At 39.7% G+C, this 27,617-nt stretch overlaps 1 protein-coding gene across 2 annotated transcripts in view; it reads right to left on the bottom strand.

Annotated features, from left to right (window-relative positions):
• MYO16 (myosin XVI) overlaps positions 1-27,617 on the bottom strand; it is a 592,718-nt gene that overhangs the window by 63,587 nt on the left and 501,514 nt on the right. For both annotated transcript variants that reach the window (XM_050946813.1, XM_050946805.1), the window contains exon 28: positions 16,241-16,343. In XM_050946813.1, coding sequence (XP_050802770.1) covers positions 16,241-16,343 — 103 coding nt within the window. The remainder of the gene's footprint in view (positions 1-16,240; positions 16,344-27,617) is intronic.

The following is a 27,617-nucleotide window of genomic DNA, read 5'->3' on the forward strand; positions in this document are numbered from 1 at the left end:
TAACCCTCTGTAACCAACTCGTATAATAAGAAATATTAATAAAAATTTACATTTATATTGCACATTTCATACTGAAGGGTCCTAAAGTGCTTTCCAAACAGGAATCATTTAGGCCAAAAATGACTGGCTAATATACTGGCAAAATTTGCACCACAACACTGAATTGGATGCCAAACTAACTTGACCATTTTTGACTGTCTCACCTCTAGACCTTGTCTATACTAACAAGCTTTGTAGCAATAATTCACCATTTGTGCAGTTCTACTAGCTGCAGCGTTAGTCACCTAGAAGTACAAATGCCAGTGCCCTATCCACATAGGGTTGCCTGTTTTGGTTGGACATATTTCTGGAGGTTTCATCACATGACATAATCTTTTAAAGATAATCTTTTATTCCTAGAGACTCCAGGACAATCCTGAAGGATTATCAACCCTATGTCCACGTTAAGCTTCCAGCACTGCTACTGGTGGTAAAGATGCACTAGTGGTGAATTACACCTGTAAAAGTTGCTATTGTACACGTAGCCACAAGGCCAGATACCAGTTTCTAAACTCAAAACTCTATTTGACTTCAATGGGCTTTGCATTAGGTCCTCTAAATCTGGCAAAAAAAAAAAAAAAGAGAGAGAGAGAGACACACACACACACGGAGAAAAACTCTACCAAAGATCATAGAGAGATTCTCTTTTATGTTATCTCTTAGCAGCCTGGACTTTTGGAGATGAAAGTAGGTAAAGATTCCCCACCCCATTCCAACATGTGTGTATGATTCAGCTCATAACTATGTGTCTATGGGGTGTGTGTATGTGAAGTTTTGCTCCTTTCTTTTGTAGGCATAGAGAATGCAGATGAAATAGTAGAGTTCAGCTGTGTGAAGAATGAGTGGCAGGATTCGGAGACACGACACAGGGAAGTCTGCACCCCTTGTGGAGGGTTTGGTATGGGCCAAAGGAGAGATGGTTACATCTCTAGGACTGTATTTTACAGTTAGACAAAAGCAGCAGTTGTAGAGCAGTTCTGTTTCCATGCCCAGCTCTGGTGGGGGGATTATTTCCCTTCAGCCCTTATGCTATTATACTACACATTTTTCTGGCCACATGCTTAACTGACAAGTGAGACCTATATGTGTGGCTACTTTCTGTTACAATGAGATTATTCAAATTTAAAATTCTTGCTAATCAACTTGCCTCCTGCGTGTCTACCAAACATTCCAGTTACTTTCCTTAGTTGGGTCAAGAGTAAATTTCCTCTCCTCTCCCACCTCCATATACCAATAAACAAGTAGGTGGATTATGAGAGTTTTATAATTGCCTCTGAGACATCCAATATTAGCTGTTGTTGGGAATAAGATACTGTACAAGAAGGACCAATGGTAAGATCTGGTATGATATTTCCTGTAAAAATTCCTAAATATCTGGAAGAATATGACATTCGCAAAACCAAATTTACAGTTGTGGTGGCTTCATTAACTTACACTATATTGCTTGCTTTGGTTTATGCGTGTGTTGTGGGAAGGGGAGGTCAAAAATTGTCAATCTTCACTCTTCATGCTGTAGATACCATCTAGCTATTCATTTGTTTTGTTTTATGTTTGTTGCATTCCCAGAAAGTTACACAGCATGATTGTTCAATGTTTATTACTTCATTTAGTGTACTGTCTTTCTTTTTTGAAATAGCTCACAATTTTTGGCCGTAAATTGTACTTTGTACAATATCTACTCATTGTAGTATAAACCTGAGACACAGGTATTAGCTGTGACAAAGTTCCTCCTCTACCTTGGTGGGTGCTGCACTTATTGGCGGATTTGCTCACCTCACAGATCCACCCTGTGGGTCAGGAAACAGCCCAGAGACCTTCCCCTCTGGTAGACGCCACAGTCCAGGTCAATTCCTCCTGTGTTTGATCAGGAGTTGGGAGGTTTGGGGGGAACCTGGGCCTGCACTCTACTCCAGGTTCTAGCCGAGGGCCCTGTGGATTGCAGTTGTCTATAGTGCCTCCTGTAACAGCTGCATGACAGCTACCACTCCCTGGGCTACTTCCCAATGGCCTCCTCCCAACACCTTCTTTGTCCTCACCACCGGACCTTCCTCTTGATGTCTGATAACGCTTGTACTTCTCAGTCCTCCAGCAGTATGCCTATTCATGCTTAGCTTCTTGCACGCCTCTTGCTCCCAGTTCCTCACACACACTTCCTCCCCTCTGGCTCTCTGCAGGTTAATTGGAGTCAGGTGTTCTCATTAGCCTGAAGCAGCCCCTGCTCTGGTCACTCAGGGAACAGAAAACTGCTTATCCAGTGGCCAGTATATCTCCCTTCTACTCTGCTGTTCCCAACTGGCCTGGATCTATCACATAGCAAGGAAATGTGCACACTTTCTTCAACTAACTGTTTTCTATCTTACCACAAATGGCACATATATGCCACTGATAATAATGAACTATGCTAAATTATGAAATAAAAATCAAGTCTAGAAACTTGAAACCAAATTCAGAAATGGTTTAGGGCATTCTTCCATTCCTATGACTTCATGGAGATTAGTGTTTCAGACCAAATGTTCAAAGTGGTTTTCAGTAATTTAACTCCCAAATTTTGCAGATGAAAATGATAGGTGAGCTATCTAAATTCTGATTTTAGGGTATAAACATTAGTCTTCTATCTAGTTTCACCAATGATGGATAAAAGTTGCAAAAGCAAAGACTCTTTTCTAAAATTTCTATCTGTTTTATTCTTGTGCCCAATCATCATAGTAAATTAAGCCTTTTGAGGGAGGTGGGAACTACATTTCACTAAACTTGCTTTAGTAGACACCTACAGAGAATCTTAGGCCTTGTCTACATGGGAAAATTCTTCAGCATAGCTATTTTGGAATAATTCTCCCATGTGGACACTCTATTGCAGAATACAAGTGATTTTATTCTGGAATAGTTACTCCTTTCACAAAGTGGAATAAAATTACTTTTATTTTGCAATTTATTTCTCCCTGCCTTTTACTATACAAGTATACTTGCTTATACAAGCAAGACTATGCCCTTTCCTTGAGTCAAAGAAAACCACCAACCACGACTTCCTTACTTAGCCAAAAAGATCTCACCAAGGTCTCTAGTGACCTCTTTATACTGTAGTCTTGGGGCCATTCCTCTATGGGGCTATCCTTCTTGATTTATTAGCTGACTTTGCACAGTTCATCTCTCCCTCCTCCGCAAACTTTCATCATTCTATACCTGTCTGGTTCTCTTAATTCTCTGACTTGCTCCTTTAGCGTTTCTTTTGGTTTCTCCATTACTCCTTGCCCAGTCTCTGCTGCCATTCTTTAGGGCTCTGTCCTCAGGTCCTCTCTTCTTTTTTTCTCTATTATTTTCTGGATAACCTCAAATGTTATCATGGCTTCAACTATCATCTCTATGCCACTGATTCCCGCATATCTCTCTCCATCCCCAGTCTCTCTACTTTTGTTCAGATTTGCATCTCTGTCCTTCAGGCATCTACTCTTGGATTCCCTGCATCTAGGTTAAGCTAATGTATCAACAAACAACTCCTCTGGCCAGGGATGATATATTTGAAATTACCATGTACATGTACCATGACATCCTAACTACCAAAATATTTAAAATAATAATGCAAAAATATAGACCCGTTCCTGTGTTTAGCATTTTAACTTCAGCGGATATATTTTTGTTGAAAAGACGAGTATTACCAACAGCTGATGCTAAATGATTTACTCTCTTTTTATGCATGCAGATGTCTGACTGAATGAGCAGACTAAAGCTTCCTCAAATCTGTACATCACTTATATTTATTCAACACATTTTTGTTTTTGCATTTTTCTTTTAGCCTTTGGATTGAACATGAAAAATTCACTTTGAGAATTTAAAACTCTTTATATATGAAATTTGTTTGTTAGTTGCACTTAGTCTCATAAGAAACACAGTATTGTATATATTCCTGGAGTGGGTGACTTTATAATTAGATGGGAAGCTCAAAGAAGCCTATGGAGCTTTATAAGTGAACACAAAAGGAACACAATCATGACTGAAGCAAATTCATTCTTAAATGTGTGTAAACACTATTTACAATTTTTTTGCAACGTGACAGCTCTACTGTGACACCTTTAAACAACATCTATTGTTAGAGAAATTGGTATGAGACATTAGATTACTTTAGTATTAATTGAGCTTTGTATAGATCTACCTTTGAAATGAATCTTCTGAAGTTAACCTAGAACATCTATACTCACTCCACAATGTATAATGTTGGTGTTCCATGAAAGGGAGAATAATGAAAATATTTGGATTTCATACTTCAGTTATGTGTCTCATAAAAACAGTTTTTGAGACTACAGCCTGTCTTCATTTTGGTCTGCTCTCCAATCACATAATGTTTCTTGCTTGTCAAGGGGGCAGGGTGGGAGAGACACTCCCAAGACACTTACTTCTCAATACTTTCAGGATTACAAAGTGCTCTCATCTGAGATTGAAATTTTAATGTCATTCAGACTCCTGTAAAAGTAAACCATCTGTGAATTATAGTCATAGTTATTTTAATTAGAAAATCATTAGGGTTTTAATGTTATTTTTCAAAATGATACATTTTTAAAGATTAAGTAAAATTGTCATTGATGACTACCAAAGCTTCAATTACTGCTATTTTTTTTAAAGAAAAGGTGTAGGATGCAAAAGTACAGACATTCAAAATTACAGAAAGGTTGCTGAGATGGAGTGTAGGTGGTATAAAGGCAGTATTAGTTCATACTTAATAGGTGTCAAGGGAATCTGTGAAGCTGTTCTTTAGTTTAAAAAAGGCAATTTCTGGGAGTGCTCTGTGTTTCTGGCAGTACTTTCAAAATAGCTACCTAGGAAAGACAGACAGTTATAATATAAAGATATTTTACACAACACATACATTTTCACAGTACATTAATGAAATGTGAAAAAACGTAAAGCTATTGTAAGAGTTGTCTTTTTGTGGTATTAATGTCTATAAAATCATACACAGTTACAGGGCACAGATATAAGAACTGAACTATTATTTGTAAAAGCATAAAGTTTCTGCTTTATTTATGAGCTTTTTCTTACACATTTTTAAGGCCTTGTTCCATTGGTTCTGGCATATTAATGACCTCTGATTCTGGCATGAACCTAATAAGATGTCAATTCTGCAAATGCTTATGTATTCACTTAGCTTAAGGCACATGAGTAGGCTCATGCTCACATGAATAACAATAAGCATGTGTAAGTGTCTCAAAAATTGAGGCTTAGAGCGTCCCTTCCTTGCTGCACTTGCATTTCCTCTGTCCAGGTAAGGAGAAAGGTCCTGAACCAGGAAATGGCTGGGGTTTGTTGGGAAGTGGCTGCTGCATGGTGTGCCAGAAGATACAGAGAAGCTGGAGGCAGAGAGGGATCCCTAGGAACTGAATGCAGAACAGGTTTTCACTGCCGGATATTATAGCTGGGCGCAGGTCCTTATGGGACTTGTGGGGTGCTAACCGAGCTTGGCCTGGAAAACTGCAAGATCTTATTTGCTAGAATAGAGACTAAACAGGAGAAGGAACTCCAGGCACCAGGCCTGAAGAGTTCTGACTCTTGATTGGACTGCCCATGGACCTAAACAAGAACCACTATTGCTTACTTTAAATTCTAACTGTTTAAGCCTCTGTACCTAGGTTATTTGCAAACTTTCCCTTTCCTGCCAGCCTTAGTAAAGTACCCTTTCACTTACGTGTGTCTGAGGAGTTATTGGGACACATCAGGGCTAGTGCCTAAAAGGCCTAGCTGCTGAAGCGCCTACTGTGTTTACCTCTGAACCTGGTGTGCTATTGGCAGTTTGAGAGTTTGGTTTACTTCAGTACTGAACTGCCCCAATAATTACAACTGCTACAAAATAGACCGACAGCTCTGTTATTTGAAAATGCTAGAAATATGCAGAAGGACCAAAAAGAAAAAATGTGTGTTGAGACAGACAATGAGAGACAGCAATAGCAGCAACAGTTGGGAGCTGAAAGCCTGGAAGACAAAGCCAGATAAATAAAATAACAACTACAAAGGCATGTGCTGCATGGGAGGAAAGAGATAAAGAGGGCTAGAGGAAATGAGGAGGAAGGATGCTAAAAGAGGAGGATTGCAAAAGCTTGGCTGTGGAGGAAAGGGTCAGGGGACATGTAATCAGAGAAAACAATCTCTGAAACAAAGAGATAGGCCAGGACAAAGATATGAGCTAAGATTTAAACACATGTGCAATATAAAACAAATAAAGAGCTTTCAAGTCTTTAGGTCTTAACAGGGGCGGCTCTAGCTTTTTTACTGCCCCAAGCATGGCAGGCTGGCTGCCTTCAGCAGCTTGCCTGCAGGAGGTCCCCGGTCCTGTGGATTTGGCGGCTTGCCTGCAGGAGGTCTGCTGGTCCCGCGGCTTCACAGGGACTGGCAGGGCACCCCCCGTGGCTTGCCGTCCCAGGCACACGCGTGGACCGCTGGTGCCTGGAGCAGCCGCTGGGTCTTAAACAGATATATAAGGAAGAGAGGAACAAAGAAGGAAGGAACACTACAGAAACATGTTCAAGAAGCAAAAAGTTAAAAATAGGAACCTAGGAACAGAGTTCAGTAGATAGTTAAGTCCAAAGCTGACTGTGAAGAGTTACAAGGGATCTAACTAAACTGGGTGACTGGGCAACAAAACAGCAGATGAAGTTCTGTTTTGATAAATGCAAAGTAATGTACATTGGAAAACATAATCCCAACTTTACATAGAAAATGATGTGATCAAAACTAGCTGTTATCCTTCAAGAAAAAGAACTTGGAGACACTTTGGATAGTTCTCTGAAAACATCTGCTCATTGTGAGCAGCAGTCAAAAAAGTTAATAGAATTATAGGAATCATTAGGTAGGGGATACATAATCAGACAGAAAATATCATAATGATGCCATATAAATCCACGGTATGTTCACACCTTGAATACTGTGTGCAATTCTGGTTGCCCAAACTCAAAAAATTAGAATTAGAAAAGGTAGAGAAGTACAACAAAAATGATTGGGGGTATAGAACAATTTTCATATGAGAAGAGATTAATAAAACTGGGAGTGTTCTGCTTAGATAACAAGCAACCAAGGGAAGATGTGATAGACGTGGCCATTCTTATCTTCTTATGTAATATATTCTGTGACGGCTCTTGCCACTGACAATTTCTTTCCAAGAACAGAATGGTATTATGTGTTTAGATAATGCATTTTTGCTATTGGATTCTTTGCACAAACATTTCCCAATCTAGTAGGGGCATGTTGGGTTCCACCCATTATTAACTCCTTTAATTTTATAGTCTGGCAACTCCTCTTTCCTATTTATTTATTATTTTAAAAACTGTATCTTTATTTTAAATGTCATAAAAGAAAACAAAACATGTTAAAAATAGGATATTGACAAAAACTTTTTGTTTCAAAAACAGTTAAGATTTCTAAGTGACAAATTTATCAACTGATAATTTACAAAATCCAAACATCTTCAATGAAGAAAAAAGAATAGTTACACTGTCTACAACATTTTACACTGTCTACAAAATAATCAAACACTATATTCATATCAAGTACAAAGAAATACATATTTCATTATAACACAGCCACTTTAATTCTGAGCCAAAAGACATAGTGTTATTTAATCAGTAATCACCAAATGTAAACAACAAAAACACTGCTGAAATAGAAACATAAAATGTACATAGGTACATACTAGTGTCTCACATGCAGAAGTCCATATGCATAATTTTATCATTTACACATTCTATTAAACTACAACTACAAACTGATTTTCCAGGGAGAGCAAAAATCACAATTAAGTACTTTATGAAAATATCTACTATCTTTTGATAAACATATTGATTTAACATTTATGATTTAATCATATCACTTAAGAGATCATATTTAGATACTGATATCATAACAAAAATGCAGTAAAAACTCTTGAGTCACGAAACATGTATTTCTTTGTACTTGATAAGAGTCATGGACCAAATCTTGCATTATTTTAAATTCCTCTTTCGCCACTCTGCTGGTGCAAAGTGGACTTAGAGCAGGGTTTCTCAAACAGGGGTCGCCGCTTGTGTAGGGAAAGCCCCTGGCAGGCCAGGCCGGTTTGTTTAACTGTCCCATCTGCAGGTCTGGCTGCTGCGTCTATCAGCTCCCAATGGCCCGGAGCAGTGATCCGCAGCCAGTGGGAGCCGCGATCAGCCGGACCTGCGGATGGGGCAGGGAAACAAACCGGCCTGGCCCGCCAGGGGCTTTTCCCTACACTAGCGGCAACCCCTGTTTGAGAAACCCTGACTTAGAGCAATCCTAAACAGGCAGCTGGAGATTCCACTTGCATAAAGATTTAATTTAAAAAAAGGCTGAGAACCATAACATTTATAGTTTATTCAAACATTGTGGGCTTCTATGAGTAAACCTTCAGCAGCACGGAACTCCTGGCAACATGCTTAGGTAATTGTTCAGTACCTGACTCTCAAGGAAGAGAATCAACCACACTGAACTACTAATACCATTTCCTGCAGGACCTAACATTCCTCTGAGTTCTCCCATCCAACTACCAGTTCTCAATTTATGAGATCTGAATGGTATAGGCTTTTAAGGCTATTGGGAAGAAAGAATTGCTGAGGGCTCTGGAGAAGGTCAGCTAGAAGTTACACCAAGGGTTAAAGTATTCAATTAAAACAATGTGCCTAAAAAGAAAAAAAATTGATTCCTGTTTCTTACTCAAAATAATATTTCTAGTATTCAAAGGTTGAAAGGTCCATTTCAGTGTAATCCTATCCTGCTGAACTAGCCCTTGATAACTACTCCAGCTTTAAATCATAAACCGCTTTTTTGGGAATAAAATGAAAAGTTAGGATGGAGTTTGCAAAGATGCAAACAAGGGCTGTATAAAATGACAACAAAAGGATTAACTGCAGGCTACTGACATTGGCCAATCAAAATTTAAATTTGATAGTTTTGACTAGAAAGATCAGTTAGCTATTGTGTTAATTCCACCTTTATTGAATTTATATTTTCAAGTTCAACTGTGCAGGGAATGGTAATCCAAACAAATGAAAGTTTCCTTCTGTCATTATGTAGTAAGAACAGCCAAAGATTGTTTGTGCCATATATTTGTCACAAATATTGCTAATAATCACAAACTGCGTGTGGTGGGAGTAGTGTGTTTTGCTTAGTAAATATTCTGAAATATTTTTTAAAAACTGAAAAATGTTTTAAAAATGAAAATGATAATAGAATGTGAGGGTTAGAAATCTTTACTAGTGGAATGTGATTACACAGAGGCTGAAGGCCAGTTGATTGTGCTACACTAAAGTGGATAGTTCAATGGCCCTGGGGTACTTTTATTGAATTTGTCCCAGAATTTACTGGGTCTGATTCTGGTCCCACTAACGTCAATGGCAAAACTTCCATAGAATCATAGAAATGTAGGGCTGGAAGGGCCCATCATTTGAAATCTCAAAGGAATAAGAATAGTGTATATTGGTTTAGAGATTTTTTAATGGCTGTCGATTAATCACTGTTAACTCATGCGATTAACTCAAAAATTAATCATGATTAAAAAAATCATGATTAATCACAGTTTTAATCACACTCTTAAACAATAGAATACCAATTGAAATTTATTAAATATTTTGAATGTTTTTCCACATTTTCATATAGATTGTATTGTGTGTGTAATTGAAATGTATATATTATTTTTATTACAAATATTTGCACTGTAAAAATGAGAAACAAAAGAAATAGTATTTTTCAATTCACCTCATACAAGTACTGTAGTGCAATCTCTTTATCGTGAAAGAGCAACCTACAAATGTAGATTTTTTTGTTACATAATTGCACTCAAAAACAAAACAATGTAAAACTTCAGAGCCAACAAGTCCACTCTGTCCTACTTCTTGTTTAGCCAATCTCTAAGACAAACAAGATTGCTTACGTTTATAGGAGATAACGCTGTCCTCTTCTTATTTAAAGTATCACCAGAAAGTGAAAACAGACATTTGCATGGCACAGACATTTGTAGCTGGCATTGCAAGGTACTTAAATATCAGATATGCTAAACATTCATATGGCCCTTCATGCTTTGGCCACCATTCCATAATGTGTTAATTACATTTGTGACTGAACTCCTTGTGGGAGAATTGTGTGTCCCCTGCTCTGTTTTACCCACATTCTGCCATATATTTCATTTTATAGAAGTCTCAGATGATGACCCAGCACATGTTGTTCATTTTAAGAACACTTTCACTGAAGATTCGACAAAATGCAAAGAAGGTACCAATGTGAGATTTCTAAAGATAGCTACAGCACTTGACCCAAGGTTTAAGAACCTGAAGTACCTTCCAAAATCTGAGAGGGACGAGGCATGGAAAATGCTTTCAAAAGTCTTAAAAAAGCAACACTGTGATGCAGAAACTACAGAAACCAAACCAGCAAAAAATAAAATCAACCTTCTGCTGGTGGCATCTGAACGTATGTTGTCTGCACTGCTTTAGATTGTTATCGAGCAGAACCCGTCATCATCATGGATGCATGTCCCCTGGAATGGTGGTTGAAGAATGAAGGGACATATAAATCTTTAGCATCTCTGGCATGTAAATATCTTGCGACACCGGCTACAACAGTGCCATGAGAATGCCTGTTCTCACTTTCAGGAGACATTGTAAACAACATGCAGGCAGCGTTATCTTGTGCAAATGTAAAAAACTTGTTTGTCTGAGCGATTGGCTGAAGTAGGACTGAGTGGACTGGTGGGCTCTATCATTGTTTTATTTTTGAATGCAGTTTTTTTGTACAGAATTCTACATTTGTAAGTTCAACTTTCACAATAAAGAGATTGCACTACAGTACTTGTATTAGGTGAATTGAAAAATATAATTTGTTTTGTATTTTACAGTGCAAAAATTTGTAATAAAAATAAATATAAAGTGAGCACTGTACACATATTCTGTGTTATAACTGAAATTAATATATTTGAAAATGTAGAAAACATCCAAAAATATTTAAATGGTATTCTATTATTGTTTAACAGTGTGATTAATCATGATTAATTGTTAGTAATCAAGTGACAGCCCTAATTTTTTTTTACTTGATATAGTGTGCTGACAATGTTTCCTTTGCAGTAGGCAGCTACAGTTTGTTGCATGGCAGCACACTGCTCAAGTTCTTTAAATTGAAAAGAAAGCCCTATCAAGGCAACAGCACCGAAAAATGATGTGAAAATGTCTTTTGTTAATAAGACTGCACTTTTACAACTCACATTTCAGCAGTTAAGCTAAGTGCAGCAGTAGAAGTGCTTTGTATTGTATGCCAGCTTTAATAAAACAGCTCCTTTTTGTCCTAGTATAATTATCTCCAGTTCAACTTACCCAAATAACAAGCAACCTTTCATAAAACTGTCAACACTTTTCTAACAAATACTTTCCTTTCAACATGGAAGCTGCTGAATCAAGCACCAGCTCATGACCGGCTGATGTTGTTTACTCTTGAGTTTTATAAAACAGAAAATAAAGCATGAATGGATTCTATCCCTGTATCTCACTCATCTGCCTCTGTGATGCAGCCTGCACTATGTTATATTACTGATAGCTTGCAATAGCATACGTGTTTATTCTGACCAGGCTCCAACGTTTTGGGGAATAAATTGTTCAGTGAGTAGGTTCTGGGTTTGTTGTTGTTGCTGGTTTTTAGTTATTAGAAATCTCTCCAAACTCATGAGTTAAATTAAAAGCCAGAGAGAGAGAGAGAGTCAAGTAAAAAAAATAAATTGCTCATTTTTGGGAGCTTACTAAGAACACAGATTTTTTTTTCTTACTATCTAATAGCAATGAGGATCTACATACTCAAACTTGGTGGCATGGTGCATTCTAGCAATAAGGTTAAGTAATTTAGGGGGGAGGGATAGCTCAGTGGTTTGAGCACTAGCCTGCTAATCTCAGAGTTGTGAATTCAATTCTTGAAGGGGCCACTTAGGAATCTGGGATAAAATCAGTACTCGGTTCTGCTAGTGAAGGCAGGGGGCTTGACTCAATGACCTTTCAGGGTACCTTCCAGCTCTATGAGATAGGTATAATTTATCACTCATTCACTTTGAAAAAAAGTACTCCAGAGTGTGCTTATTCTTCCTCCACCACTGAATTTGTAGGCAAAAGGATTCTGCATGGACTTCTCCTGAAGGTCAAAACAACAAACTGGACTTTTACATAGAGTGCTTCCACCAATGTGCATGGGCTGAAATTGTGGAAAAGCAGCATCACTTGCCACATAACCTCAGCCATGCAGCACACAACACCATCCACAGCCTCAGAAACAACTCTGACCTCATAATAAAAAAGGCTGACAAAGGAGGTGCTGCCGTCATCATGAATAAGTCGGAATATGAATGAGAGGCTGCTAGGTAATTCTATGATACCACATTCTACAAGCCATTACTCTCTGATCCCACTGAGGGTTACCAAAAGAAACTACACCATCTGCTCAAGAAATTCTCTAAAGAAGCACAGGAACAAATCTACACAGACACACCCCTAGAGCCCCGACCAGAGGTATTCAGTCTGCTGTCCAAGATCCATAAATCTGGAAATCCTGGACGCCCCATTGGCACCCTGATAGCAGGATTGTCTGGCTATGTAGACTCTCTCCTCAGGCCCTGTGCTACGAGCACTCTCAGCTATCTTCGAGACACCACTGACTTCCTGAGGAAACTACAATCCATTGGTGATCTTCCAGAAAACACCATCCTAGCCAGCATGGATGTAGAAGCCCTCTACACCAACATTCCACACAAAGATGGACTACAAGCCACCAGGAACAGTATCCCTGATAATGTCTCAGCAAACCTGATGGCTGAACTTTGTGACTTTGTCCTCACACACAGCTATTCCAGATTTGGGGACAATTTATACCTTCAAGTCAGCGGCACTGCTATGGATATCCACACCAGGATTGTGACAATTTCCACCCCACCATCAACCTCAGCCTGGACCAGTCCACACAAGAGATCCACTTCCTGGACACTACAGTGCAAATAAGCGATGGTCACATAAACACCACCTTATACCGGAAACCTACTGACTGCTATACTTACCTACATGCCTCCAGCTTTCATCCAGACCACATCACACGATCCATTGTCTACAGCCAAGCTCTAAAATACAACCGCATTTGCTCCAATCCCTCAGACAGAGACAAACAATTACAGGATCTCTATCAAGCATTCTTAAACTATAATCCGTACCTGGTGAAGTAAAGAAACATATTGACAAAGCCAGAAGGGTACCCAGAAGTTACCTACTATAGGACAGGCCCAACAAAGAAAGTAACAGAAAGCCACTAGCCGTAACCTTCAGCCCCCAACTAAAACGTCTCCAGCACATCATCAAGGATCTACAACCTATCCAGAAGGACAATCCCTCACTCTCTCAGACCTTGGGAGACAGGCCAGTCCTTGCTTACAGACAGCCCCCAAACCTGAAGCAAATACTCACCAGCCACTACATACCACACAACAACAACACTAACTTATCCCTGCAACAAACCCCGTTGCCAACTCTGTCTGCATATTTATTCAAGTGACATCATCATAGGCCCTAACCACATCAGCCACACCATCAGGGGCTCATTCACTTGCACATCTACCAATGTGATATATGCCATCACATGCCAGCAATGCCCCTCTGTCATGTACATTGGCCAAAGTGGACAGTCTCTACACAGAAGAATAAATGGACACAAATCAGATGTCGAGAGTTATAACATTCAAAAACCAGTCAGAACACTTCAATCTCCCTGGACACTCAATAACAAACATAAAAGTGGCAATTCTTCAACAAAAAAACTTCAAAAACAGACTCCAACGAGAAACTGCAGAACTGGAATTAATTTGCAAACTAAACACCATCAAATTAGGCTTGAATAAAGACTGGGAGTGGATGGGTCACTACAAAAACTAATTTCCCATACTAATTTCTCCCTACCGTTACTCACACCTTCTTGTCAATTGTTTGAAATGGCCCACCCTGTTTACATTAGCCTCATTAACACTACATAACTGATTTTTCCTCCCTTGGTATTCTACTGTTGGGAATAGCCCACTTTCACTTTAATTGAATTGTCTCGTTAGCACTGACTCCTAACTGGATAAGGCAAGTCCCATGTTTTCATTTACTGTGTATATATAACCTGCCTACCATTTTTTCCTACTCCATGCATCTGATGAAGTGGGTTTTAGCCCACAAAATCTTATGCCCAAATAAATTTGTTAGTCTCTATGGTGCCACAAGTACTCCTCATTGTTTTTCCTTTCACTTGTGGTGTCATATAAGGGGGAGGGGGGCTAGTTCAGATTTCCATCACTTTCTTCTAATTCTTCATAGTTCATTTGGATTATATATTTATCAATCAATCTGCTAGTGCTCTTCAGGGAATAACAGGCAAGAATGCTGGGGAGGACTTTGCTTTGACTTATTCATGAACTCCTACATCAAATAAATTTTCTATTCCAACACTGATTCATTTGAAGTAATCACTGCTGGCAACAGGACAGACTAAATTGGTTATACATGCACTCCCTACCTCTTGTGTGATTTTTTTAGTGATACAGTACAAGATGACTCCTTTTCTCAAGGCTTTGTTCACTGACATCATCCTGTATTACTAATCCTTCCTTTTCTTTTCTTTCTGCTTCCCCCCACCCCTTGCCTTTTAAAGATTCCTCTACTGTTGTAGCACAGAGGAGGACATCCATGACAACTGCTGATTGTATAAGATTCCTCTTTTAGACAGTTATTTAAAGTTCAACTTTCATGATTAGTCAAACAAGTCAAAAAATGAAATGAGGGATTATGTAGCATACATTACTCACTGATGATGGAGATGTGGATTCTTGCTTTTATGCCACCTACTGTGCTGGTTAACTCTTGTACTTACCGGGCCTTTACCTACAGCAAACTCACATTCTAACCTTATACTGTGGTTATTTCTCCCCTTCAGTCATGGACACCTCTCTCTCCACTCCCCATAGCTCACCACTCTTTGGGGTATGTGCATGGAGCGAAGGTCATTTATTTGCCACAGTGCATCTTCCTTTCCAGTGCTTCTAAGCCACTGAGTCATTACTTCTCCTTAAATTCACCTGAAAAATGTTCTTATCCATGGAGCTTATTGTCTGAATCTCTCGAGTGTTTTGTGACTCTCTGGTTTGAAGGACATTGTATTGTATACTGTTATATTTTTGCACAATTGACTTTTCAGCATGTTATATTAGCTTACAGCTGGGACATCCAAAATGTTTTAGAGATCACAAGTTTCCCTCCCTTTTACAGCAGAGATCCTGTTTTATAATTCCCTTTTTACATTCCTATCTTTCAAGGTTTCAGATTTGTTTTCAAATGCCAAGATCATTGTTCTTGAATTGCAGGCATTTACTGCTGGCCAATTGCTTTTTAAATTCTCTTGTTCTAGCACTATTTCTGACTTCCCGTGGAGTTCAGCTCCATAGGCACCATGCAGTGCACTGTCTGACCGGACTACAATATATAATTACAGCGCCTCAGCATTTTCCCACCTTGACGCTTGAAGCTCCAAATAAAGTTGTGAAGGTTAGTGGCATACTCAGTTAACATACAACAGGTTTTAGATTAGAGGCTGTTTTAACAGAGATCCCTATGGTAAGGGTGCAGGGCATAACCCAAAAAGGCATGTACAACATTCAGGATGAAGCTGAGTTAAGAAATCTTCTGGGGAAAGTGAAACTATTGAAATGTCTTTGTCTTTTGTCATGTTTCTACCTTTTGGTCTTTCTTATACATGAGATCAGATTATATAATCTTCTTGCCTTATAACCTATGAATCTAGACCAGATGCTGTGCTTTGGTGGTAGCCGTGCACAGACATTGGATGGGAGAATATGGACATTTTTATGTACTTGGAAAAGCTTTAAGCAATGAAGACTAATCTACAAAGTATGTACACTTAATTGAGCTCCCTCGCTCCCAACAAGAGTGCTTACTGATTTTTCTACACATATTAATGGTCACAGCTAATGATGTTCTACTAAACTCAGTAAATCAGATTATTTCATTCCAAAGAATACATGTAATGTCTTACCCACACCAAAACATCAAAAGGATATATTTTTGCAAAGGATCTGATGACTTCCAAAATGGAAATTACTCCTCTTTCTTGTTTACAGACCTAAACTGATATTTTAGTTATTGCATTAGTCACAAACCTGCCAGCCTTGTAATTTACACTGCTGAAGAACAAGATGACATTTTTCCTTGGCAGATAACTTCTTTCTCTCTCCCAGTGCTGTATCAGACAAGTTCTTATACCTGCAAAAATCAGTAAAGGGATAGTTGCACAAGCAGGTAGTTCACAGGTGTAGCCTAAAGTTACAGAGTATTGTAAATGTTTATTGCAATTGTCAGTTGCTATCTCAAGTTTCCACATAGCTTAGTGTTCTAAGCACTGAAATTGCAGCTAGTATTCCTGAGTTCAAATGCTAGACTAGAAAATGTCTCTGCAGCCTTTGTAAATCCATTTACTAGATCTGCAGAACTGTCTATGTATACAAGTTTTAAACTGCTGAATGTACCCTCTTATCAGCTCCCAGTAATGATGTTGGATGCTAAAAGTAGCATTTACTTCTTGCATGTTCTTTTGGAGTTTCATCTAAAACCTACTGCAGTGGAAAAAACTGATTAATTTCAGCATGCTTTGGATCAGGTCCTGGGAGGGGAAAATATTTTTCCAGCAAATCTCACATTAAAAGATGGATATTTAGTAAGAATGCATTTGGAAGTGACATGGTTAATAAGTGGCTGGGTTTTCTACCAATCTCAAATTAGTACATTTTTTCAACAATTTGAGGTTTTGAAAAACATGACATAATCAGAGACTCAAGGAGCTCAATGTGTTTAGTTCATCCAAAAATTATCTGTACCTATTTTCAAATGATTCTCAGTCTATGAAGTTTTTATTTAGAGATAGCAAACTCAATTAGCTTGATTTTACGTGTGGTATAGTATCTTGTTAAGCACATGTAAAAAAAAAGTTCTGTGTCAAAATGTAAAAGGACAACACATATCATTAACATATCAGATGCCTTCCATTCTGAATGCAGTGTAGTTGTATCGGTGTTGGTCCTAGGATATTAGAGGGAGACAAGGCGGGAGAGGTAGTATCTTTTATTGGACCAAATTTTGTTGGTAAGAAAGCCTGTCTCTCTCACCAACAGAAGTTGGTTTAATAAAAGATATTACCTCCCCAAACCTTGTCTCTCCTATTGTGAACTGCAGGTCACATTATTGTCTAAAACATATTGTAGTTAGCTTGGTATCCTCTAAAGGCAAGTGTTTTTATTTCCTCCTGGACAGTAGAAAATCATATTTTATTTTGTCACACTCATTTTACAATAGCTGATAATACTGCACAAATATTAAATTGATGGTGCAGGTTTATATACGGATGCAATTTAATTTACTCGGAAACATCAAGACCTATCCATACTTTGACTCTGTGGAAATATAACCTGGGAAGCCTCTGCAGTCACAGAGGTTATTCTCTGTACACAGGAAGGTCTTCCCCCATAACAGAAGCCTGAGTCCAGCCTTATGCAGACACATGTACCTGACCCAACTAATTAACATACCATACAGCCATCAGGCTTGGGAGAATGACCTTGAGGGACCTCATGAGCATGCTCAGTGCTCCTCTGACATCCTAACTTGGGGCAGGGGAGGAAGGATATTCAGCCAGCCAAGGAAAAAATATTTTAAAAGGGCTGGGTGGCATCTCTTTGATGGCTCCAAAACAAAGCTATCACCCAGACAAATTTAAGGGATCCACTGGATCAAAACCAGCCACCACTAAAAAGATAATTAGGAGGTAAGAGTTCTCTTCAGCTGGAGGCACCATGACCCTTCCTGATATTTTTCCTGAGGAAACAGGTCAGACCATTGGTAGCAGAGTTACTCTCTTTATCTCCAACACCCTCTCCCCCACGTCCCACTTGCCCCCATCAATGAATCTGGATGGGATTTCCCTAAATATATGTTTGTTTTATCAGTGGGTTTAGCTCTGTGCCCCCTGAGCGCACAGCTCCATGATTCCCAAACACAAAGAATGAGCAAAGTGTTTTGTTCCTTGCAAAGCCAGCTGATCAGTCTGGACCAGACAGCAGCCACCATACATGGCACTCTGGGGTAATTGCAACTCCTCTCAGTCCCCGTAGTCCTCATACCACTTCTGCTATTATTTGTGAACAGAGCTCTTCCTTGCAGGCAGTGGTTTTGTTTGTTTGTTATGGAAGCTTGACACTGTTACAGCAGTTTCAGGAAGCTTGTAAATATGGGGAACTCATTCCACTAAGCACTTCACAGATAAACACATCATCTTATCATTTTCTCCCTCACTTCCCCCTACGTGCACAATTGACAAGATCCAAAATGATGATGTCTTGGGATAGAATATTCCTCTGGGTCTATGTTACAGCATAGTAACCTAAAGTAATATTCTCAAATGCAACACACTATTCTTTTTACACAGAACTTGCACATAGACTGTGTCTGTAATTGTAGCTCTATACAGAGTAAGTCTTCACTCATTTGAAGTCTTCACAGACTTGCTTTCAATGGCACCACTTATAGAATAAGGTACCAGTCAACAGGATTAAGAGCGGCAGAATCTGGCCCTTACACTGCAACAGAAAGAACACACAAAATGGAGCACATGGGGCACAAAAATTAGGAATCCCAGCTCAAAAGCTTAAACATACTGATTAGACTTGCTTGAGCTATGTCCAAGAACATTTAAAAGTCTTCTACAAAAGAACAATTCTTTGTGCCACTTTCCCCACCACTTCCTCCTCTTTTAGAGCTAAGGTAGAACTGATGTGATGAAGTTGTCAGTTTTCTCTGTTATAGCCACACATATTCATACAATCCCAAGGTTTCAATTATAAAAAAAAAATCTTGCTTCAAAGCAATTCTCTAGAATAGATCATTTCCTTGTGGTGATTTAAATAAGGAAACTCCAGCATGGCATGCAGTTGCTATGTGGTAGCTAAGTTAAGTGATGTATTTTTAAATAACCAAACAGTTGTGGGGGGATTGGAGGAGAACAAAGCTGCCACTCTAATTCTTCAAGCTGCCATTTCATTCTCTCTTCTTTTTTGTTTTAATATATTCTGTTTGCCAATTTAACATGACATTGTTCTATTGCTTCTATTCAAAAGATAAATCATTGCAGAAAAACAATCAAAATGAATTTGTTTCTCATGTTTACATTTAATAGTGTTTAAAAAGAATGAATTACCATCATAAAACAAGAAAAGCAGGTAGCGTTGCATTGCTGAATTCCAACTATCCCTTCCCCGGGGCACACTCTTTCTCCCACAGCTAGTATTGATCTGGACATCCAAGTGACTGAGGACAGACACAGGGATGGATTTTATGCATCAGACTGCAATGTCAGTAAAATTTTAATATTGGAGGGGGCACTATCTGCCCTATCTCTCCACACCAGACATTTAGAGGGGTCCAGTGTCGGATTTAGAAGGCATCAATCATATATCCCATAACTGAGAGTACACTCCCCACTGCCTACGCCAAGGATTCAGCTTGCTCTGCTGAATCCTCTCATCTCCTACCCACCCACCCACCCTGCCAAGGGACAAAAATTATCAAAGATTCTGATCTGTCAGAGCAACACGTCTCTTTTTTGGCCCGAGACCTGAGATACATCAGCAAAATCCCATGTCTTGTATTTTCTGGTTGCTGGCCCATCAGCCTTTTATCCACACTGGACACCAGAGGTGCCAGTGAATAGCTTGCTTGCATCCCCCACCCAACACGGCCTGGTATCTCATGCTTACTTAATCTAAACGCTACCTAATTCAATGCTTTACGTTCTGAAGCCAAAGTCTGCCCTAGCACCTGACAAGTGCACTCCATTGCCCCGGAAAAACTCAGGCCTATTGACCATATGTCCCTGTTCTTCATCACCAAACCACTGGTTTTCATAAAGACTCTGGTAACCTTATGGATCACATTCTTGTATGCTCTCTCCATGCAGGTTTGGTTGACAACAGCCTGCCAAACTTACCTTGCAAGCATCTCCAATTGAACCAGTCTTCTGTTTGGCTATGATTGCATAAACAATTCCACATCTCTATGAATCCTAATTCTTAAACTGAATCCCTAGCATATTCCAAGATTATTCTCACCAAGGCATTAGGTGGTTGAATGGTTGTAGGAAGAAAGAGCCAGTGGTATTGCATCTCTTTGACTGACCAATGGTAATGAGGCACTCTGGGGGAGGAGGGGCCTATCCCTGTATACACTCCACTTTATCCTAAAGGTTTCTGGCAGCTTGCAGATCTAATAAAGTTTCCTATTCATTAAATCAGTGGATGGCAGTAGATTGATGTATCACATGGCTGGATTACTTCTTTAGTTTGCTTGTTTAACTAGCACATTCTTCACAGTCAACACACTATTTTTCTGTCAGACATGAGCAAGATATGGTCTTTGTTTGTAAAACTTTCAATGTGCACTCAGACCTCTGGAGTCTTGTTTATTTGTTTATTAATTTATTTTGGAAGATGGGACAGCCAGATAGGATTTGTATTGGAAAACCTATAATGGACTACCTGGCATTTCTCAGTGGCTTTTCTACTGTGAAGAGAATCTCTATGCTAGACCTGTCCTTTTAAAGGAAAAGTATTGAAAAGATGTTTGGAAAAATCAGGAGGTAATAGAGATCTTGTAAAAATAGCTCCCAATAAGAAACAGGAGGGACCCTTGGTGAAGTTTAATCATATAAATAAAAAAATCACTGGGTCCTGATGTTATTTGTCCAAGGATGTTAAAGGAATTAACCATCTAATTTTTTAAAACTTTTGGAGAACTGGGGTAGAAAATGCAAATGTAGTATACCAATTTCCCAGAAAAAGAATGAACAATTATTCTGCCAATTACTTTCTGGTAAATATAACATCAATCCCTAATTATATTGATGGAATAAATATTTAAATAAATTAAAAGAAAAAAAATTAAGCTCTTGGGGCTTAATAGATCTATGAGAAAAAAGCATCATGAATTAAAAAAGAACAAATCATACCAGGTAAACTCAATTGCTTTGTTATTGTTCTTTTGTTTGGTTGGTTTTTGATAGAATTACAAAAATATTAGATGAAAGGAATACAAGTGATGAAATATATTTTGTTTTGAGACTATTTCATGAAAACTTAAAGAAATAGTTAATTTGTTTCAGAGATGCATACACGTACATGAATTGCAATCTGCCCAATATACTGGAAACAAAGAGCAATAACAAATGACAATGTAATAAAGCTTTGAAGGGAGATACCTTTGGTAGTGGTGCTAGGCCAGGGATCAGCAACCTTTGGCATGCACCTGTCAGGGAAATCTGCTGGCAGGCTGGGCTGGTTTGTTTACCTGCAGCGTCTGCAGGTTCAGCTGATCACTGCTCCCATTGGCCTCAGTTCACTGTTTCAGGGCAATGGGGGCTGCGGGAAGCAGCATGGGCCAAGGGATGTGCCAGTGGGGCTGCAATTGGCCAAACCTGGCAGAACAAACTTCCCACCTATGACCTTTGTCTTGCATTGGACCCTTGGACCCTTGTCCATTCCTGAATCCACAAGGAGCTCAGGTGCCTATGAAATTGACTAGACTAAAATAGTCTTCCAAGGGAAATAGTCACTTGGGACATTTTAATCTAAACTGGATGAAAAGTAAAAAATATAGCAAATAATTATGCAATAAAATAATCATGCACTGGTGTAGGGGTGAGCTCATGGCCTTTTCCATCTCTAATTTTTATAATTTTATATTAGGCTTCACCATCAGCAACCATCACAAGACATCTGAATTTGAATCTCTGGAGAGAAAATATAACTAAGAAGTGTGTCTTAATATTACAGCATCTATTCATGCACTTCATGTAATTAAGCAAAGGTTTCCTCATCTCAGACAACGTGGCAGCAGAATAATAAATGGAATTCTAAATTATATTTTCAGCTCTTGGGATTAGTCAATTCAGCTTTGCAAATAAAAATGAATTCATAACATCTGCTTAAAATTTGCATTACAATACTTTCACGTCCTTTTACTTAAAGCTGACAATCCCATTTCATCTTGATAATGCAATATAAATTATTATATTTATTAAAGAGATTGGCAAAAATGATACATTAAATCAGAAATGTCCTAGCATAAAACATACATACAATCAGGTGAGCGAATAAAAATCAATTATTTTTTGAAAAAAAAAATCAGATTTTTTTTTAAATCAGATTTTTTTTGGTGGTGGTGATTTAAATTTTAATAAGTTTTTTTTTTAAAAAAATAAACCTGTTTAAAAAGAAATCTGAATTTAATACAAAAGTGTTAAGGCCTAAATTTATTATAATCTCTTAAAGCATGTACATAAAATATATATATGCTGAATGGACCAGCCTCTTTCAAAAACTCTCAATTAAGGCTACTCTTCTACATAAAGAAAGAATCGGGGGAAAAACATAACTTTTGAGATCAAGCTTTATAAATATGGCTTTATAAAAACATCCTGTATTAAGGGCTTGATCTTGTGTGGGATGCGGGGGGCAGTGCTACTGGGTACAAGAGACTGACAAAGTCATCAGAGGCATGGGACCTAATCGCTGAGTGCAAGAGACACCATCAAATGTAGCTCATCAGGATCATCCACTGAGTCCACCTGGGTGGTCGCATACTCCTATTTTATAGCTTCTCCCTACCTGAGCTCTGATTGGCTCATTTCTCAAATTATAAATATTTATGACTCCAGCCACCATGGAAACTTACTCTCCAGATCATGGAAGAACACTGACCTGCCCAGGACCTACCAGCCCTTGCTTCTGGATGGTTCTGGGCTCTTCAAGTAAATGGCCTTGCTCTGTCTCCTGGCATGTATACACAGACAGCAATACAAACAAACAGAAAATCTCAACTGCTTCCCTGTCTCGCTAATCAAATAAAAAATGCTGCAAAGCAAAATGCAGGTGGGTTACAGGAGCAGATAGGGTTGGAGAGTTCTGTAACAAGGGGGAAGGAGCAGAGTGTGCAAGCAGAAAGGAACAGGACTAGTGTCAAAGCAGGACACCATGGGAAGAAAGGACAACACTGTTCAGAGTGTAGCCTCTAAGGTTAATTTCAACACCTGGGAACTGGAGGAAAAAACTGCCATGACTGCAGGTCATTTAAAAAAAAAATCCAATCTGGGAATATGTACAAGAAATTCCTGTACCTCTAGGTAACAAAGGAACAAATTCCAAATATAAACAGTTCTACAAAGAGATGCAAACCCGGCTGTCAGAATGAAATAACATTATGAAAAATGCTCCTCAGAAGGCTCTTACCATTGCCCGGCTGCAGTTCTTCAGCCCCCAGGCCCCAAACCCAGGCCAGGCCGGAAGCCGGGGCTGCGTTGGGGTAAGAGTCACACAGGCAGCTGTGGAATGCCGCAGACTGGGGCAGCTCTTGGTCCTCCTGCCCCCACGGGCAGGTGGAGGGGCCCACACTCCCCAACCCAGCTCCAGCTTCTGGCTTGGCCCGGGAGGGCAGGGCCCTAGGTAGAAGAGGAGGGGCAGGGCCATGGAGGGGACGGGACCTCATGGCCCACCCACTTTTAAGAAGAATCCATCGTCTCTGGTGCAACAATGTACACAATGATCCAGTAATATGTGCTTGTGTGACAACAGGAGATGGGGTTAAATTACAGAAACAACTGATACATCAGGAAATGCCCATACAACAGAATCATAGAATATCAGGGTTGGAAGGGACTTCAGGAGGTCATCTAGTCCAACACCCGGCTCAAAGCAGGACCAACACCAACTAAATCATCCCAGCCAAGGCTTTGTCAACCCGGGCCTTAAAAACCTCTAAGGATGGAGATTCTACCACCTCCCTAGGGCCTGGTCTACACTGGGGGGCCGGGCAGTGTTGATCTAAGTTACACAACTTCTGCTACGTTAATAACGTAGCTGAAGTCGACATACTTAGGCCTATGTACTGCGGTGTCTTCACTGTGCTGAGTCGACTGCTGCCGATCCCCCATCGACTCCACCTGCACCTCTCGCGGTGGTGGAGTACAGGAGTCGACGGGAGAGTGTTCGGGGGTTGATTTATCGTGTCTAGACTAGATGTGATAAATCGACCCCTGCTAGATCGATCACTGTCTGCCGATCCGGTGGGTAGTATAGACATACTCTAGGTAACCCATTCAGTGCTTCACCACCATCCTAGTGATATAGTTTTTCCTAATATCCAACCTAGACCTCCAACACTGCAGCTTGAGATCATTGCTTCTTGTTCTGTCATCTGCCACCACTGAGAACAGCCTAGCTCCAGCCTCTTTGGAACTCCCCTTCAAGTAGTTGAAGGCTGCTATCAAATCACCCCTCACTCTTCTCTTCCACAGTCTTAATAACCCCAGTTCCCTCAGCCGCTCCTCATAAGTCATGAGTCCCAGCTCCCTAATCATTTTTGTTGCCCTCCGCCTGACTCTCTCCAATTTGTTCACATCCCTTCTGTAGTAGGGGGACCAAAACTGGATGCAATACTCCAGGTGTGGCCTCACCAGTGCCGAATAGAGGGGAATAATCACTTCCCTTGATCTGCTGGCACTGCTCCTACTAATACAGCCCAATATACCATTGGCCTTCTTGGCAATAAGGGCACACTGCTGATTCATATCCAGCTTTTTGTCCACTGTAATCCTTTTCTGCAGAACTGCTGCTTAGCAAGTAGGACCCCAGCCTGTAGCAGTACATGGGATTCTTCCTTCCTAAGTGCAGGACTCTGCATTTGTCCTCGTTGAACCTTATCAGATTTCTTTTGGCCCAATCCTCCAATTTGTGTAGGTCACTCTGAACCCTATCCCTATGCTCCAGCATATCTACCTCTCCCCCCAGCTTAGTGTCATCTGCGAGCTTGCTGATGCAATTCGTCCCATCATCCAGATAATTAATAAAGATGTTGAACAAAACTGGCCCCAGGACAGACCCCTGGGGTACTCCGCTTGATACTGGCTGCCAACTAGACATTGAGCCATTGATCACTACCCATTAAGCCTGACAATCTAGTCAGTTTCCTATCCACCTTATAGTCCATTCATCCAATTCATACTTCTTTAACTTGCTGGAAAAAATACTGTGGGAGACCATATAAAAAACTATGCTAAAGTCAAGATATATCACATCCACCACTTTCCCCATATCCACAGAGCCAGTTATCTCATCATAGAAGGCAATCAGGTTGGTCAGACATGATTTGCCCTTGGTGAATCCATGTTGACTGTTCCTGATCACGTTCCTCTCCTCCAAGTGCTTCAAAATGGATTCCTTGAGGATCTGCTCCGTGATTTTGTCTAACTCATCCTTCTGATCTGGTGGTCTATAGCAGTGGTTCCCAAACTAGGGACGCCATTTGTTCCGAGAAAGCCCCTGGTGGGCCGAGCCAGTTTGTTTACCTGCTGCATCTGCAGGTTCAGCTGATCGCAGCACTCACTGGCTGTGGTTAGCTGCTCCAGGCCAATGTGGGCTGCAGGAAGGGCTGCAGGAAGGGTGGCCAGCACTGGCCTGGAGCAGTGAACTGCGGACAGTGGGAGGCTGAACCTGTGGACGCGGCAGGTAAACAAAATGTCCTGGCCCGCCAGGGGCTTTCCCTGAACAAGAGGCAGCCCTAGCTTGAGAACCACTGGTCTATAGCACATCCCCACCACGACATCAACCTTGTTGCTTTCAGTGTTTGTTGAAGTGCAAAACTAACTTTTCACAGCAGTAGCATCTTCTGCAGGTACAGGAAGAACATTTTCTTCATTTAGACTAATTCCTTCAGTTTTGAGAAATCGACTGGAAGTTGAAAAAGCAGGAAACTTGTCTTTCTTTTCCAGTTTATCAATAAAAAGGGGATGAAATCTACTAATTTTAAAAAGTTTGACAGCCTAAGTTATTTGGGAGATTGTCTCATTTTCAAGAGACTTAGACAAGTAGGAATTTATGCTCAAGTTGCTTTCACTTAGGCATATTTGAAAATTTTCTAAGCCTGACCTGAAATAATCAATTAATTCACTGAATTCAATTAATCCCTCCATTTAATAAGTCATTTAGTTGTAAATGTGAAATACTTTGGTAAGAGAAATTTATGTATCCAGAACATTTAAGATAGTTTTGTTTAATAAAAATAATGTTTTTATGCTGTTTTGTGTGTTTAATTAAATTCCAGTTACCATCCTAATGCAACTTGACACAAATCATGAGCAACGAGTTAATTATCTAGTAAATAAACAATATCATGGACCATTTTCTAACATGCTAAAATGTGCAATTAATAAGAATCTGAAAACATTAATGGTTTAAATAAATGATATAGTTATAGTGTACTCTCCTAGGTAGGAAAAAAATGTACCAAGTCTAGGGTAAAGGCTCTATTTAGTTGTAAATCAACATTTTTACTGGTTATATCACCTGTAAGAATACAGCTTTCTTTAGAAAATAACTGAAGTACAAATGGAAAAGTTGATTAAAATCCATAATTTAAATCTAGCCTTTCCACTTGGGGATTTAAATATGATTTTAATCACTTTTATTTAAATCAATCCACCCTGCAACCAGCCCTATTCCATAAGAACTCACCTGTAGCTCTGTAAACATTGGGATTTAACCACAGACAGATGGATCTTTCCTTTAGCTTACCGTCGCTGGTGAGTGTGCACACCCCACACAGGAGACATATCAGTGAAGAAGCAGCAGAATGCTGCATTGCTACACAGAATACACAGATTGTAGAGCAAATTTAGGATTCCTGTCAGTCCACTAGACTTGATATTGTATAGTATGGAGCTGATGTGAAGTGGTATGTAAACAGACTCACCACACTATTCTCTGTCCACAATTATATTTCTCAAGGCGGCAAGGAACCCAGAAACACACATTGTGTATTCATTCTAAACTGTGCACGGAATCCTCTCCTTCATTACCGTATGCTGCCTCATAACAACACACAATGGGTAAAAGACAGGCCTGACTTAAGACCAGAATCTGCAGCTCTGACTCTTGTTGAGTAGCACCTCACTCTGTGAGTGAACACGCTGGTTTCAGTTGGACTACTTGAGGAGATAGATACTACTCCATGTGAGTAAGTGGACCACAATCTGGCCCTTTATCAGTTGTTATTTATTATACTGTGCCACAGAAGAATCAGGGCTTGATCTGAGCAGACACTATGTCATCCTGATACTTATCTGTCCCTCTGATCAGCTCTTTTCTGACCATCCACGTATATTTCCCAAGCCAGGACAGGCCTCATGCAGCCTCACTACTAGAAGCTTAGTAGCTGTCAGGGTAAGCACTGCCTAGCCAATTTGGTGGGCTGAGGCAGGCACTACTTAGAATTGTGTGTGTATCAAAAGCAGAAAGCAAAAGCACTGAGAGGGAGGGAGGCCTTGACCTTGACAGAAAATATTGTTTCTTAGGATTGAGCCTTGTGTTCAGTCTGGGCTGAGTTCCCTTTTCTTCTTTGCTTTTATTGTTCTCCACTGCTGTCCCTTTTGCTCTAATGGTT

Source organism: Gopherus flavomarginatus, chromosome 1 (assembly GCF_025201925.1).
Source record: "Gopherus flavomarginatus isolate rGopFla2 chromosome 1, rGopFla2.mat.asm, whole genome shotgun sequence".
NCBI classification, from domain to species: domain Eukaryota; kingdom Metazoa; phylum Chordata; order Testudines; family Testudinidae; genus Gopherus; species Gopherus flavomarginatus.